Source organism: Geotrypetes seraphini, chromosome 5 (genome assembly GCF_902459505.1).
Source record: "Geotrypetes seraphini chromosome 5, aGeoSer1.1, whole genome shotgun sequence".
In the NCBI taxonomy this organism is placed as follows: Eukaryota; Metazoa; Chordata; class Amphibia; order Gymnophiona; family Dermophiidae; genus Geotrypetes; species Geotrypetes seraphini.
In genome coordinates this window covers 182442733-182458322 of record NC_047088.1, presented here as the reverse complement: position 1 = coordinate 182458322, position 15590 = coordinate 182442733, and the positions used below count along the sequence as shown (strand labels likewise).

Below are 15590 nucleotides of genomic sequence, written 5' to 3'. Positions count from 1 at the left end.
ATCCATTGTTTTGCCAACCTTGTGAGCAGGTGCATTGTCCTGCACAAAGAGAACTCCTTTTCTGCATTTCCCTCTCTTTTATTTTTTTCAATGCTTCCTTTAATTGGCGCATCATGTTACACTAGTATTCTGCATTAACTGTTCTTCCCCTTGAAAGATAGTCATTACAACACCTTCCTTGTGACTACAGCACTGGTGGGAGCGCGCATGGAGGGCATCGGTCAAAGACTTAGCAACTAAGTTTCAATGCCAAAAAATGTAAGGTCATGCACCTTGGCAGCAATAATCCATGCAGAACTTACACCCTAAATGGTAAGACCCTAGCAAGGACTGCAGCAGAACGAGACTTGGGAGTGATCATTAGTGAAGACATGAAGACCGCCAATCAAGTGGGGAAAGCTTCATCCAAGGCTAGACAAATCATGGGTTGTATCCGTAGAAGTTTCATCAGCCGTAAGCCCAAGATCATAATGCCGTTGTACAGATCCATGGTGAGACCTCATCTGGAATACTATGTACAATTCTGGAGGCCACATTACCAAAAAGATGTGCTGAGAGTTGAGTCGGTTCAGCGAATGGCCACCAGGATGGTCTCGGGACTCGAGGATCTTCCGTATGAGGAACGGCTTGGTAAGTTGCAGCTATACTCACTCAAGGAACGCAGAGAGAGGGGAGACATGATTGAGACGTTCAAATATGTCACGGGCCGTATCGAGGTGGAAGAAGACATCTTTGTTCTTATAGGACCCACGGCAACAAGAGGGCATCCGTTGAAAATCAGAGGTGGGAAATTTCATGGCGACACCAGAAAATATTTCTTCACCGAAAGGGTGGTTGATCACTGGAATAATCTTCCACTACAGGTAATTGAGGCCAGCAGCATGCCAGATTTTAAGAAAAAATGGGATAGGCATGTGGGATCTCTTCATGGAGGAAGTTAGGGGGTGGGCCATTAGAGTGGGCAGACTAGATGGGCCATGGCCCTTTTCTGCCGTCATTTTCTATGTTTCTATATTATTTCACAGGAAGGCAGAAGGTTTGTTTGTCTTGAATGATTCTCAGTGACCTCCTACTCCTTCCTTAGAAAATAGTGAAATAATCATAAAGTCAAGTACTAATGGCTGAAAGTAGATGGAAAGTACATGTATAAAAACATGACTGAACTTTCTTGGAGAAAAAAAAAAGTATATTAGTTGTTCAAACCTATATTTTAAATTGGATCAACACCCAGGCCCTTCCTCCCATCCTCTTCCTCTTCAGTACAATAAATATTGCTATACCTGTGGTTCCTCCTACCATATACTTGAATATAAACTGAGATTTTGAGGGCTTCTATTTATATTCGAGTCAACCCTTTTTCTCCCTCTCTTAGGGGGAAAAATACCTTGGTTTATATTAGGATTAGTTTATATTCGAGTATATACTGCACTTCTTTACAAAAAGGGTGGTAGATGTGTGGAATAGTCTCCCGGTGGAGCATGAGAGAGGCATGTGGGATTTCTTAGGTAGAGGATGAGATAGTAGATACTGTGGAGGGGCAGACTGGATGGGCCATTGGTCTTTATCTGCCATCATGTTTTTATTTTGATCTGTGCAAAGTGTTGAGATCTGCCCAGTGAAGTGCTACAAAATATATCCACATAAAGTAGCTATGTGACCTGGTGCCAGGAGGAAGATTTTAGGCCAGATTTGTATTTCCGATAGTCTCATCCTGAAGTATTCTAGTACCTGCAGAAATAGTAATCAAGGGTAGCAGCAGAGACTTAGGGTTACCATATGGCTCCAGAAAAAGGAGGACAGATTGAGACATTTGAGTTTTACTTCCACTGAAAGCAACTCTACTCAGAAGATCAAAAGGGCACAATTATGCAGGAAGAGCAAGTCCTAGGAAAGCTCCTGCCATGTTTATGGACTCGCACTTCCAATACCTTTCCAACATGGATTTATGTTCTCACTCTGGCAAATATGGTGTTGTAGTTGGACCTTTTATAGTGAATGAAATAAAACTTAAGGTTTTGATTTTTGTCATCACTAAAATTATGTACCTGTACACAAGGCTGGATTTAGGAACAGGCAATTAAGGCACATGCCAGGGTATCAAGTTTTAAAAACTATGATTCCCTGTCCTCACACTCCAGTCTCAGAGCAGAATGCACAAAGCGTTGGGCAACCCGGCAATGAAAATTGGGGTTGGGAGCGATTTCCTTTTGTCATTCTATGCTCAGCATAATAGCATGGAAATAGTATGCATGCTATTTTGTTCTGAGTAGCCCAGTAAAAAAGGGGAGTCTGGTGCCTGCTCAGAAGAACAGAAAAGCAAAATGGCTGGCACAGCTCCTCCCCCCCTCCCCCCCACACCCAGAGCCCTGATCAGATGAGCAGGCAGGGGAGAGCAGGGCTACCCAAAGCCTTAGAAGGATTTTTCTTAGTTTTCATCTCAGCATGAAATAAACCCTAGGTTGTAAAGAATTCTTCTTTGTTTTCGTCTCAGCTTGAAATAAAACAAACCTTAGCCTGTACTGAGCAGGGCTGCCAGCTCTGCTTCAGCCTTTTTTTAAGCTGCTGCTATATATGTGTTGTGTGAGTCTGTGTCCCACGCCTATGTTAGAAGCATTAAATACAATCATACAATACGGCAGCTCCAGAAATGCCATAAAAAATTTCCCGGTAGGAGGTAGGTGTTCCCTCCGCTTCTCTTTTGGGCATTACAAGGAGTGCTCATTTAAATACTAATGGGCTCCTTATAACGCTTTTGCATAGGGTTCATGGTGGTTGCTACCGTAATCAGTAGAAGTCCTGGAGATCCCTTTTGAACATAGGAAATGGAGCTTCCTGGCAATTAAGACTGGTTTTAACCACTCTTACTTGCAAGGAAAACTTTTCAGCATCTGGGTCTCAAAGGGCATTCCTAGGACACTCCAACCCCATCTTAACTACAGATGCCATAATCTTAATCTGTCCTGTTTGCATAGGAGCCAGCTCTGTGTCCAGGGAGGAGCAATTTCCATTGGATTCAGCACTCCCAATCATTTTGAAAAGTTGACTCATATGTACTACTTTTTATTAAGATCCTTAGACAAACGAACAACCCAGATAGGAGCTGAATGCAGTCTTGTAAAATCTTTACAGCTTCAGATATATCTTCTTATTCTGATTTGCTCATATCTCATTATAAAAATATTCACCTACTTTTTATATATTTTAACACTGCCACTAAAAACTCTAAAGGCTAGATTCACTAAGCAAACCGATCATGTACCGATCGGTTTGCGACCCCGACCCGATTCACTAACCTCGTCGCCGATCCGATTCCGATCAGTGCATGCAAATGAGGGTAAACGGCATGCAAAGTAGGAAGGACGCAATTCACTAAACTTTTCCAGGAACACCGACTGGGCTGGCCTATCCAAAAAGAAGTAACTGGTGGGGAACAGTCGCTCACGACCTTTCCTGCTCTCTGCCAACTTCTGCCTTTCTGCCCCGACTCGCCTGCCCTGCTCAGCCCGACTCTCCTGCCCTGTTCAGCCCTGACTCTCTTGCCCTGCTCAGCCCCGACTCACCTGCCCTTCCCCGCAGTGCGAGACTGTGGTTTTAACCCGTGGGTTTAAAGCGGATTAAAACCACGGGCTCGTGAAGTAAAAATAAACAGTCAGTTAAGAAAAAAAAAAGTAAAAGAGCTCTGCCGGGCACGAAGGGCCAGCATATGCGCAGACCATCTACAGTCAAGAAAGATGGTCTGCGCTTGCTCAAGGATTGCTCTCATGCGATCTGTGCAGTCGGTGGAGGAGCATGCCAATGATCGCCCCCATTTGCATGTAGGCCTTTAGTGAATTTGTCTGCCTGCCTGCAATCGCCCACGGATCGGACACAGATCTTCAAGTTAGTGAATCTAGCCATAAGTGATTAGAACAGTTTAAAGCTAGTCTTTTCCTGTTTTTAATTACCCTCTCTGAGCTTTCTGGGATTTGTAGTCTTGCCAGAATCTCAGATTCTTTAGAGACAGAGGTTACAAAACTGGAAATGGCTCAAAAATTCTCTAATGAGCTGGAACCATGGTAGACAGCTCTGAGTATAATCAAAATTGTCACAATGTATTATGGAGAATTTCAATTTAGAAGAAAGTAAGAGACCTTATTACTACTACTACTAATAATAATACTTAAAAAGAACAGAAAGCAAATGCTGCTTTTCTGCTCTCTGATATGTGTTAGAGTGTAATTTCTACAATAAGTATGATTTCACTCACCCAGGTGGACAGAGAATGGCCGAGGTAGAGAAGAAACTTGGCAGAAGTGACATAACTGGTACAAGATCCTGCAAGGGAAGTGGAGGAGGCATTTAAGGCTTGATATATTAAACAGCTTTTTTCATCTTATTTGGATGTATCCCAAGGCTAGTTGTAAAGAGGGTTGAATAAAATGTTCACCTAGACATAATTGGTCAAATGAGACTCAGTACGAGCTGTAAAGAAGCACAGAAACCAACATTTGATTGTATGCAAGCTTCCTAATAAGCAATGCAAGTGAAATATTGCAACTATATATGACCATTTCTGGGGAAAGGTGACTAAAGTCTCAGATCCAAAATGTTGAGCATGGCCAATATTTTATATCATGGGTCCATAAGCGTCTGAAAAGGTTACATTTGATTTTTTTTTTTTTAATTATTTTAATTATTATTATTTTTTTCAAAGCATCGTTTTTTTGTTTCTAGAGACCTTAGTCACCTTTTCCAGGAGCTGGTCACATATTTACAAAGTGCCTTACATATTTCACCACAGCCAGAGTTACCATATGGCTCCAGAAAAAGGAGGATGATTGAGACATCCGGGTTTTACTTCCATTGTGGAAGTAAAACCCAGATGTCTCAATCTGCCCTCCTTACTTCCATTGCTTTCAATGGAAGTAAAACCCAGATCTCAACCAGTCCTCCTTTCCTGCAGCCATATACTATTATTACTATTTATTATTTCTATAGTGCTACCAGAAGCACGCAGGGCTGTACATTAGACATGCAGGAGACGAACCCTGCTGGAAAGAGCTTACAATCTAATTATGACAGACACACAGGACAAAGGATGAATCAAAATATGCTGCTCATGAAGGGAATTATAAAGGGATGAAGAGGTAGAGAGGATAGGGGCTACAGAGGGAATGAGGTATAGTGTATTAGAAGTTGGAAGGTTAGGACCTAAACGCAGCGTCGAAAAAGTGGGCTTTGAGCCAATGGTAACCCCTTCACCATAGAAGACATGCAATACTACATAGCTGCACTATGATTTACGCGCTAGATTACATACCCCAGCATCCTGCCGCATTCTTTTGTTCGGCCGTCCTAACCATGGCGATATTGTTTCGCTGTTTCTTTCTCACCAAGCGACTGTTTAGCGCTAAATTGGGGGTATTCCCAAACTTTAGTAAACAAGCACAAAAAAGTGCGCCTCTTCTATTTTTTTTCTGCCTTTCCAAACTTAGCTAGCACTGTAGCTGAAGTTGGAAAGCGATAGCCTTATGCGAAATATACGGCTCCGGCGAGTTTTCAGGGAAATCCCGTTCCCTTCCCCAACGCACGGCCCCGAGATCAGCTGTCAGAGCACCGCGCTCTCCGTCCGCCGCCTCCCCGTCATTTATAGCTCAAGTCGGTGCACAAGTCAAAGGTTTTGCGCACTGGCCCTGCGCAGGATGGAGGGATCAGCCAATCCCCTGTGAGTGATTTGCATGCCCCGCCCCTTTCTCTGATGCCAGGGCTGGGGGTCCTCAGTGAGCTTTGCACACAGTGTCTGGTAATGCTGCTTTTCGGTGATTATGTTGTCCCCGATTATCTTTTTTTTATTATTATTCCTGAAGTTCAGGGATCCTTCTGTCTTTTATCAGCTCCAGAATATGTTAGATTAGAGACACGAGCTATATATGTTTGCAGTGTTTTCCATCTTGGCAAAATGTACATTAAGCAGCAGGATCCTGTCCATCTTGGCAAAAATGTATATTAGGCAGCAGGATCCTGTTTGTAGGTGAAAGGTGACCAGGATTTGTCGACAGCAGCACTTCAGTTTGGGTGACAATATTTACATGTAAGCACCGTTAAGCATCATTCGGGAGGGATAGTTCTATTTCAGTATTAGAATACAGAAGCCCCTCGAGTATTAGCTTTCCTGTCTCTTTATAGTGCACACTCAGCTTTTTTCTCCTTAGTGACCGAGCAAACTGGACACAGCCATTCAACACAAAGGACAGACAAAAACAGCAACAAAACGCATTTTAGGGGCGCTTTCCTGTTTGAATAGGCCGAGCACCAACCAAACAGAAGCATTATTACAAATATACAGCATCATACTATAACTGTTATGAATTTATCGTTCTTTCTGATTGTTTTTGCTGTACGTTCAAAAGCTTCCTGTTTCCTATGCTGCATACCTGAGGGAGGTATATTTATTAAAAGGCAGTTTGCCTCATAGACAGCAATATTACAAAGATTAATTTTAGGTACCGTAATTCAGTTAGAAGTTAAAACAAGTTACTTTAAAGATTCACCTTTCTGATGGAATTATAGTATATGGCATTCAATATTAACAGTACTGGTAACCTTGAAATAACAGGTAGGCATTTGTCTGCTTGATTTCATGTTAATATTTTAATAAAACGTTTTATAAAATTCACCATATTTTGGCATGTTTTTACCTTTCTGCAGGGAAGAAGTGTGTGCATTTGTGCTCTCTACACTATAAATTATCAATACATCTTATACACAGCCCGCAATTTCATTTTTTCTGATATTTGCATGCTCTGTTTCCTTGCACAGTCAGTTTTGTTCACACCCTCACATCATAGACTCATACTCCTGGTTTCTTTTCTTTGTTCTTGTCTGGTGTCTTTCTAATATGGAACTTATTTTTAATTTAATTTTAAGTTATGTGTAATAGAGAATGACACGGTGACAAAATTCATCACCGTTCCCGTCCCCGCGGATAACCGCAGAAAACCATCTTCATGTCATTCTTTAAGGAGAGAGGGAAGAATCAGAGTATAATTGGGCACAACCACTGACCCACAAGCTTTGCGTTGAAGAACCGAGATTGAAATAGACACTAGAAAATGACATGGGATTATTTCCCGCGGTTATCCGCGGGGATGGGAACGGTGATGAATTTTGTCACCGTGTCATTCTCTAATGTGTAACACAGTGGTTCAGTTTCATAATTCCCATAATCTAGGTGTATATCATCATCTTATAAGATTGTATAATTTCATCAAGGTATGTTTTTTATGGCTTTTATGTTTTATATCTTATTTGATATGACGATGGCAATTGTTTTTATTTGAGTTTGTCCTATTGTTAATTATCCACAATGTCTATTTATTATGTTTTCATTATTTGTTTATTTACTTTTTTATGCAAGTTTTGAAAATATTATTATTATATGGTTATATTATTATATGGTTATTATATAATATTATATTAAATGGGTTTTCTTTATTCGCATTTTATTATATATTGGGTTTTGGTTTTTTTTAAATTATTGTTGTTTATAGACCCCTGATGCAGGCAAGTTGGCCGAAACACATGCGTGTCGGGCCCTTTTGAGTCAATAAAGCTTTTAGCGACCTTGGTCATCTTCGCTGTGGTTTTCTGCATGTTACATCTTGTGAAGGCGCTCTCTTCTGTTTGCTGGGAGATCAGTTACTAACAGCTGGCAGGTGCTAATACTATTAAAATGTTAATTGTTAGTAAATTATACCTCTTAGGGGGTAATTTTATAAGACTTTTTCCATGTAAAGCCTGTTTAACATGTGGAAAAAAAGCTTTTATAAAATTGCACAACCACATAACCAACTAAAAAGTGCATCTATGGAAAGTTGTGCCTTCTTTTACATAATCTGTGAACAGATATTCCAAAGTGCAGAGTTTAGGAGGTGGAGTTACGATGCATGTGTTTTATTTATATTCTGAGTTATCTATACAAGAGGGGTGCTAAAAAGTTCTCAGCCCAACCAACCAGCTTTGTTATCTTATTTCATTAAGTGCCAATTTGCAGAAACAGAATTCCACGTTTTGACATTGTTTCAGATCATTGATTGAATCATGTTCATGTCTTTCTCTTGCTGGCTGGGCTGAGAACTTTTCACACCCCTTCATATATTCTAAGTGTATCACAATACTACAGATATAAAAATGATGACATACCAATCAGGCAAACAATATCAACATAATCAAACCTAATAAAATTTTACCCATGCTATAACATTCACTCTACTCCAAAACACTGTTTGAAAAAATAAGTCTTCAGCTCAGGTGTAAATGTGTGCATTGGTATTTCTGTACTGTTGGGGCTGAAGCTTGGAGCCTATTTTATAAAGGCACATAAGTGGTTATAAAATAAGTTTAAATTAGGCACCTTTTAGACTTCATCACAGGCGTCCTGTTATAAAATTAAGCTCTTAGTTAGTTTTGGGCGATTGACAGATATGCACAGATGCATCCAAAGTCTGTTTAAAAAGTAGATCTCATTAGATTTGCAAGGAACATATTGATTATGTTATGTTGTGTTACACAGGTTCTTCTATTCCGCCTTTACCTATTTAGTTCAATGACAGATTACAAAACAAGAAACCAGACCAATGTGTCTGAGAATTGCAATAAAAAGATTACACTCCCACTCAAACTCTATAAATAAATCATCATTTTGGAGCAAAAAAAGGTTTCACATTTTTTCTAAATCTACGATAGTACCCACACGAGCGCAAGCTGAATGGAAGTTGATTCCACAACTTCCCTAGCTAATTATCTTGATTATTTCCTGTCTTATGAGAAGTAAGGCTTAAGTTTTGGAAAACTCCATCTCCTTAGTTGCTCTCACCTTTGTGAACGCAAAGCAGGAAGCCGATTAACTCAGATGTCTCAATCCGTCCTCCCTTTTTTGGAGCCATATGGTAGCCCTAGATGTTGACTCAAAGCTTCATACCCAATCCCATGAATTCATTCAAGTCATTACTGAGCCTGTGACAATCTATTTTTGTTAATGCTGCCCACTATAGGCTGAATTATACCCAGATATTCAGCACCAAAACACACCCCAAAACTGGCACTGCACTGAATATGTGAATCCAGCTGCCAGGATTCTCTGGGCAATAGCTATATTCAGACCAATTCCTGGAAAACTGTAGTATCCTTGTACTGTACAAAATATTTTTTTGATTGTACTGTAAGTCACTTTGAACCTATAAATCTCAAATTAGTTTATATAACTGTCCAGATAAATTTAGGACCCAGGTGCCTGTGTTCCCTTTATAAAATAGGGGGGGGGGGGAAAATAGAGGGTGGACAGAACTCATAGTAGGTTGTTTTTTAAATAAAATTAAATAATATAGAAAAAGTATAGGAAACCTTTTGGATCTTATAACTACTACTACTACTACTAGTATGTGCCATTTCTATAGCACTGAAAGGCAGCGCTTTACATTTAACATTCAAAAGACGGTCCCTGCTCAGAACAGCTTACAATCTAATTTGGACAGACCGGCATGACATCTCAAGGTTGTGTAGATTCTGGTAGAAGGAATGATAAATGGGTATAGGTATCTGATAGTGAGTGGGAATTAAGAGATGTAAGCAGCTTCAAAAAAGTGGGCTTTTAGCGTGGATTTGAATACTGCTAGAGATGGAGCATGACGTATTGACTCTGGCAGCCTATTCCAGGCATATGGCTTGGCAAGAAAGAAGGGATAGAGGAGTTGGCAGTGAAGACGGGTACAGATAAGAGAGACTTTCCCAACAAACAGAGTTCACAGCGGGGTGGAGCATAGAGGGAGATAAGTGAAGAGAGATACTGAGGGACTACATAGAGCACGTGTAAGTTAGTAAGGGAAGTTTGAACTGTATTCAGAAATGGATGGGGAGCCAATGAAGTGACTTGAGGAGAGGAGTGATGTGAACATGGCAGCTCTCATGGAATATGAGTCATGCAGAAGCATTTTGAATGGATTAAAGGGGTGAGAGACAGATGCACGGGAGACCTGAGAGAAGTATGTTGCAGTAGTCTAAGCGTGAGATAATGAGAGTGTGGATAAGGGTTTTAATAGTGTGTTTGGAGAGGAGAGGTCGGATTTTGGTAATATTATAGAGGAGGATTTTCTGCTTATTTTCCAGTGACTAGACCTGATGCACAGTACTTTGACACTCAAAACAGAGTCATGTTGCCACTTTTACAGACATGGCATGTTCACTGATATATGAAGATCTCTGCTAGTACGATAAGTAAATTATATCCTTTAAGCAGATATATAGTACATTCTGAGCTAGATTCAGTAAGCACCGCTTAAAAATTAGCAGTGAAAAAAAATCAGTGCTCAACGCTGTTCTATAATGGACACTCAAAGATGAGTGACCATTATAGAACACTCATTATAGAGCACTCAAAGATGAGTGACAATCATAGAACACTATTGAGTACAAGGTCTTTGGTTCCTTGTTGCCTTTATAAAATAGACACAAATAGGCTCCTTTTTTGATATTTCACTTAGACGCCCTGTTATGAAATTCTCCCCTCTCCACTCACTTCTCAAAGCTTCCAATAGCATGGTGAACTAATACAAAATCTGGCATAAATAGAATGAACCAACGGTTAGTATACCTATCAATATCTAAGCATACGTTAGGCACCACTAAGTGCAATTCTATATAGTATGCCTAACCTTTATAGAATTGCACTTAAGTGTCACACTACTCGGCATATAAGCTTTAGGTGCCATTTATAGAATCAAGCCCATTAAGTGTACACTTACCTGCATAATTGCTAGCATGCTATACATATATACATGCAATTGGTGTATAAATCTAGGCACGTTATAGTCTGAGGGGGTTAGTGTCATACGGCTTAATATACAGTACGGGGGATAGTTGGCTATCTCATTCTGAATATCCAAGTCTCCAGATTGGCCAGTGACTGGCTATGTCACGCAACATAGACACTCACCACCAATATGCAGCAGCTCACCAGCTAAGTATGGCGGCCAAAGGCAACTGCTTAAAAGGAAGGTATATCTTTGGATAGTCACTGAATATTGGCTTAGCCAGTTGTGTCCCAGCCAGCCATAATAGACTCACACCAACCTCTCTTCTCTCATACTTATATAATTCCACTGGAGTTCCGTTCCTTCCCTAACCATGTAAACCGTGTCGAGCTCCATCTGCGGAGATGATGCGGTATATAAACCCAAGATTTAGATTAGATTAGATTAGATTAGTGGCTGGATATGGCGCTGATATTGAATTTCCGGTATCACTGTAGGCGATCATTGGTGATCTCCCATGATCTGAATGAGCCTGATACATTCCAACCCTTCAATCTTGTATTTGAGGTACCTGGCATTTGCATATAAGAACTTAATAACTAAGCCATTTTAAAATCAGTGGTTAACATGGAGAGTAAGACTCAATTTGGTACTCAAGTTAGTAGAACTTCAGTCAGGCTTTCGCCCTCTTATTTTACAAAAACTGTCCTTACTAAAGTCTCCAATGACCTGCTCCTGGCCAAATCCAAAGGCCTCTACTGCAGCCTCATCCTTCTTCAACTATCTGCAGCTTTTGACATGGTAGATCACTGCCTTCTCCTTGCTTGGGTTGCAGGGCTCTGTTATCTCATGGCTTTCTTCCTATCTTTCCCATTGCAGTTTTAGCATATGCTCTGGTGGATCTTCCTCCACCGCCATCCCGCTATTGTCTCACCACCATCTAAAACTAAACATGGCCAAGATTGAGCTCCTTATCTTTCCTCCTAAATCCACCTCTTCTCTCCCTCCCATTCTCTATTTCTGTGGACAATGCCCTCATCACTTCTTGCCTAGACTACTGCAACTTGCTTCTTATTGATCTTCCACTAAACCAGCTCTCTCTCCTTCAAACTGTCCAAAACTCTGCTGCATGCCTCATATTCCGCCAGTCACTATACCCACACTACCCCTCTCCTCAAGTCATTTCATTGGCTCCCTATCCATTTCCTCTTACTGACCTACAAATGTATTTACTCCGCAGCACCTCAGTATCTCTCCTCTCTCATTTCTCCCTATACTACTCCCCAGGAGCTCTGCTCATCGGGAAAGTCTCTTTCTTCTCTACAGCCAACTCCAGATTCCGACCCTTCTACTTTGCTGCACCATATGTCTGGAATAAACTGTCTGACTAGGTCCGTCAAGCTCCAGTACTATTCAAAGCCCACTACTTTGAAGGTGCTTTCAGTTCCTAAAACCATCTGCTAGCACCCATCTGTCTTTCATTTTCTCTGTAAGTCCCCATCTGAGCACTGTGTATAGATACACCTTTTTTGTCCAGTTTGTCTGTCATAATAGATAAGCTCTTTTGAGCAGGGACTGTCTATTCCATTTTTGGTGTACAGCGCTGTGTATGCCTGGTAGCGCTATAGAAATGAGAAGTAGTAGTAGGATTTGCTAAGAGATGTAAAGGCGGGAAAAGGGCAGTCAGGGCAACTGAAGCATACACGTGAAGTGGGACTTGACCAATTATTTTTAGTTTGTCTTTCAAAACTTTACCCCAATGTACAAGTGCATTCACTGCATAGAATTACTCACCTGCTGGCCAGAAATCCAGGCACTTGCATCACTATTACCACACTTGTTTAAAGACATTTTCACATACCAAATTTATCACATGAAATAATTATACAAATAAATTTCCAAGGCAGTATGACTGCAAAACATAAGATTCTCAAAATAACTGATAAGTTATTTTGATTCTGTATTGTGTACAAAGATTATGAGAAGCTTCAAGGCTCAGACACACTATGGGAATATGTAGATTGGACATGTATACGAGGGACTCGTATTTGTAGTGGTATGAGGCAGTGGTTCCATGAATCCCAATTTCTTTCATAAAGAAAGGATTTCAGAGGATTTCACTTTGATATGACTGAATGAGTGTTACAAGGGGAAAACATCATGCATTGGTCAGGAAGAAAAAAAACACAAAGATTAGGCTATTCTGAGCGAGGATTAGGTGTTATTTAAAATTATTATGATATTTTGTTTTCCTCAGTACAGGCATGGCTAACCACATTCTCAAATCTCTTTGTATTCTCACTCTCTCTCTTTTCCTTTCTCGAGTGACTCTGAAGCAGCTCTAAACCTTTCTGAAGGGAGGATCTTTGCAGTCAGGGTTGAGGCCAATGAGAAAACCACAGAGAAAGCTCGGATTACAGTTCAGGCATTCGTTCATTGTCAACATATTAAGAAAACACCACGTGCTTTTCAACAACCTCCACTGAAAAAAGGCTATGCAACAGTAAACTATTAGGGTTTTTTTTTCCTTTATGTGTTTTTTTCTGCGATTGCTATCCCCAGCGATGGGCACATGCAAATTTAGCGAATCTTCGCTGCTGTCGTCTGACCTTATTTGCATTTGTGATTTTTTTAAGAATGTCTCGGGTTTTTAGATTTGGTGTTAAAATGGCTGAGTTAGCAGACCGTCGCTTTTTAACGCGGGTTGTAGAGTTAGGACCTTTGTGAGAACTTGTTAAAACAGTCATGATTTCCTGCTTTTTATTCTTATCCAAATTATGCACGAATAGCAAGAGAAAGTAGCATTGAGATGTTTCCTGTTTTGTATTTATTTATTTTTTTATATAGCCTGCATTATCCCACAGTACAAATTATTAATAAAAATACAATAAAACAATACAAGACATTAAAAAAAAAAAATCCAAAAATTACATAATCAGCATTTTGGCTCGGATTCTATAAATGGCACCAGTATGAGCAGCCACCTAGTAACGGTTGCCATTTGCGTGTCAATCATGCATTGGCACTGTATATAGAATCATGGCTGTGTTTAAAACAGGCACATTAAGGGCCCCTTTTAATGAGGTGCGCTAGCATTTTTAGCACACACACAAGATTAGCGCGCACTAGCTGAAAAATTACCGCCTGCTTAAAAGGAGGCGGTAGCGGCTAGCGCGCGCGGCATTGTAGCGCACGCTATTCCATGCGTTAAGGCCCTAACGCTCCTTTGTAAAAGGAGCCCTATATGTATTCCAGCATTCTACAGGCCTATATTTAAAGCACCTGTCTTGTGCCTACGAAAGCGCCTAGGGTCACCTAAGGATGCCTAAGGCCACTTCTCACATAAACTATGCCCACGCCGGCCTCCGATGTACTTAGGCATGCCTAGATGCTTCTGTAGGCATGTGAATGGTACCTTCAACGCTGGCACTGTTTGCCACATTGATTTTTTTTTTTTTTAAACGTGCGTCCTGATTGGTTAGTTAGACTGTGGTAGAACACTCACCGCTGCCTTTCGGAACACCGTTACTAAAATCTGGGCCTATATGTGTACAACTGCCTTAGCACATAAAAACAATGGGACTTTCACCAGAAAGGAGTATGGGTGAGGCATAGGCAGGGCCAATATTTATGTGCATAACTTACAGAATACTGGAATTATGGGCTAAACTGCATAAGTGGGTGCTCCTAAATGTAGGCTCATTGTTGCCAATATATGCTAGTATGCTATCAGTAATGTCAGGATTCTGTAAAGGGCGCTTAAACTTGCATCCCCAAATTTGGATGCAATCCTGAGATGCACACACAACTAAATTGGGTAACAAGCCAACTGGGTGCTAAAAATCAGTTAGTGATGCTAATTAGAACCTATTTGTAGCTATGCATGCATCTTGCTATGTGCTATTCTATAAAACTGCATGCCCAAATCCCATAGCATGTAATTCAAAGGGGCGTGGCCATGGAATGTATGGATCAGGGGCATTCTGGAAATTTGCTTGCAGTGTTCCAGAACAGTGGTCCCCAACCCTGTCCTGGAGGACCACCAGGCCAATCGGGTTTTCAGGCTAGCCCTAATGAATATGCATGAGAGAAATTTGCATATAATGGAAATGAAAGGTATGCAAATCTGCTCCATGCATATTCATTAGGGCTAGCCAAAAAACTCGATTGGCCTGGTGGTCCTCCAGGACAGGGTTGGGGACCACTGTTCTAGAATACCATGGATGCATACCCTAATTGGATACCAGGAATTATACTTGGTTTCAGCAAACATAAGTCCTGTGTCCAGATTTTTGCATATGAATCAGCACTACATGCCATTCCATAAAGGCTGTTCAAATGTGGATGCTATTTACTGAATCCGGTCCTAATTGCCATTGTAGATTTGGCAAACTACTTGCTTAATTTTGGCACCTAACTTTGGCGCCTAGTTATAGAATTGCCCTCAGTTTGTGAGATTTCTGGACTGTTGCCTTTTGAGACTCTGAACTTCAAGACGTGGGTGATTTTGGAACCAAAATCAATGAAATTAGTGTGTGGGGGATAGCAAGTGTCCAATAACTGAAATAGAAAAAAATTTACATTGGAATATATATTAACCTTTTCCTATCGTAATAAATTTTATGTTACGCTGGTTCCAATCGTAATTATTTTAGCAAAGTTTTGTATTATTCACCGTTATCATTTACGGCTATTGTAAAGTTTCAAGTTTCAAGTTTAATAATTTTTTTGATTAATCGCTTAATCATACTTCTAAGCGATGTACAGTTTAAAATTACATTTGTTGGGTGACAATACAATAAA

The 15590-nt window shown here is 40.5% G+C and overlaps 1 protein-coding gene across 1 annotated transcript in view; it reads right to left on the bottom strand.

The window, feature by feature from the left end:
- Window positions 1-5616, bottom strand: part of LOC117360736 (solute carrier family 40 member 1-like) — a 32362-nt gene extending 26746 nt beyond the window's left edge. The window contains exons 1-2 of the mRNA XM_033945017.1: window positions 5300-5616; window positions 4247-4314 (exon numbers count right to left, since the gene is read on the bottom strand). Of these exons, the coding sequence (XP_033800908.1) occupies window positions 4247-4314; window positions 5300-5342 (111 nt within the window). The 5' untranslated portion in view covers window positions 5343-5616. The remainder of the gene's footprint in view (window positions 1-4246; window positions 4315-5299) is intronic.
- Between the last annotated feature and the right edge of the window lie 9974 nt (window positions 5617-15590).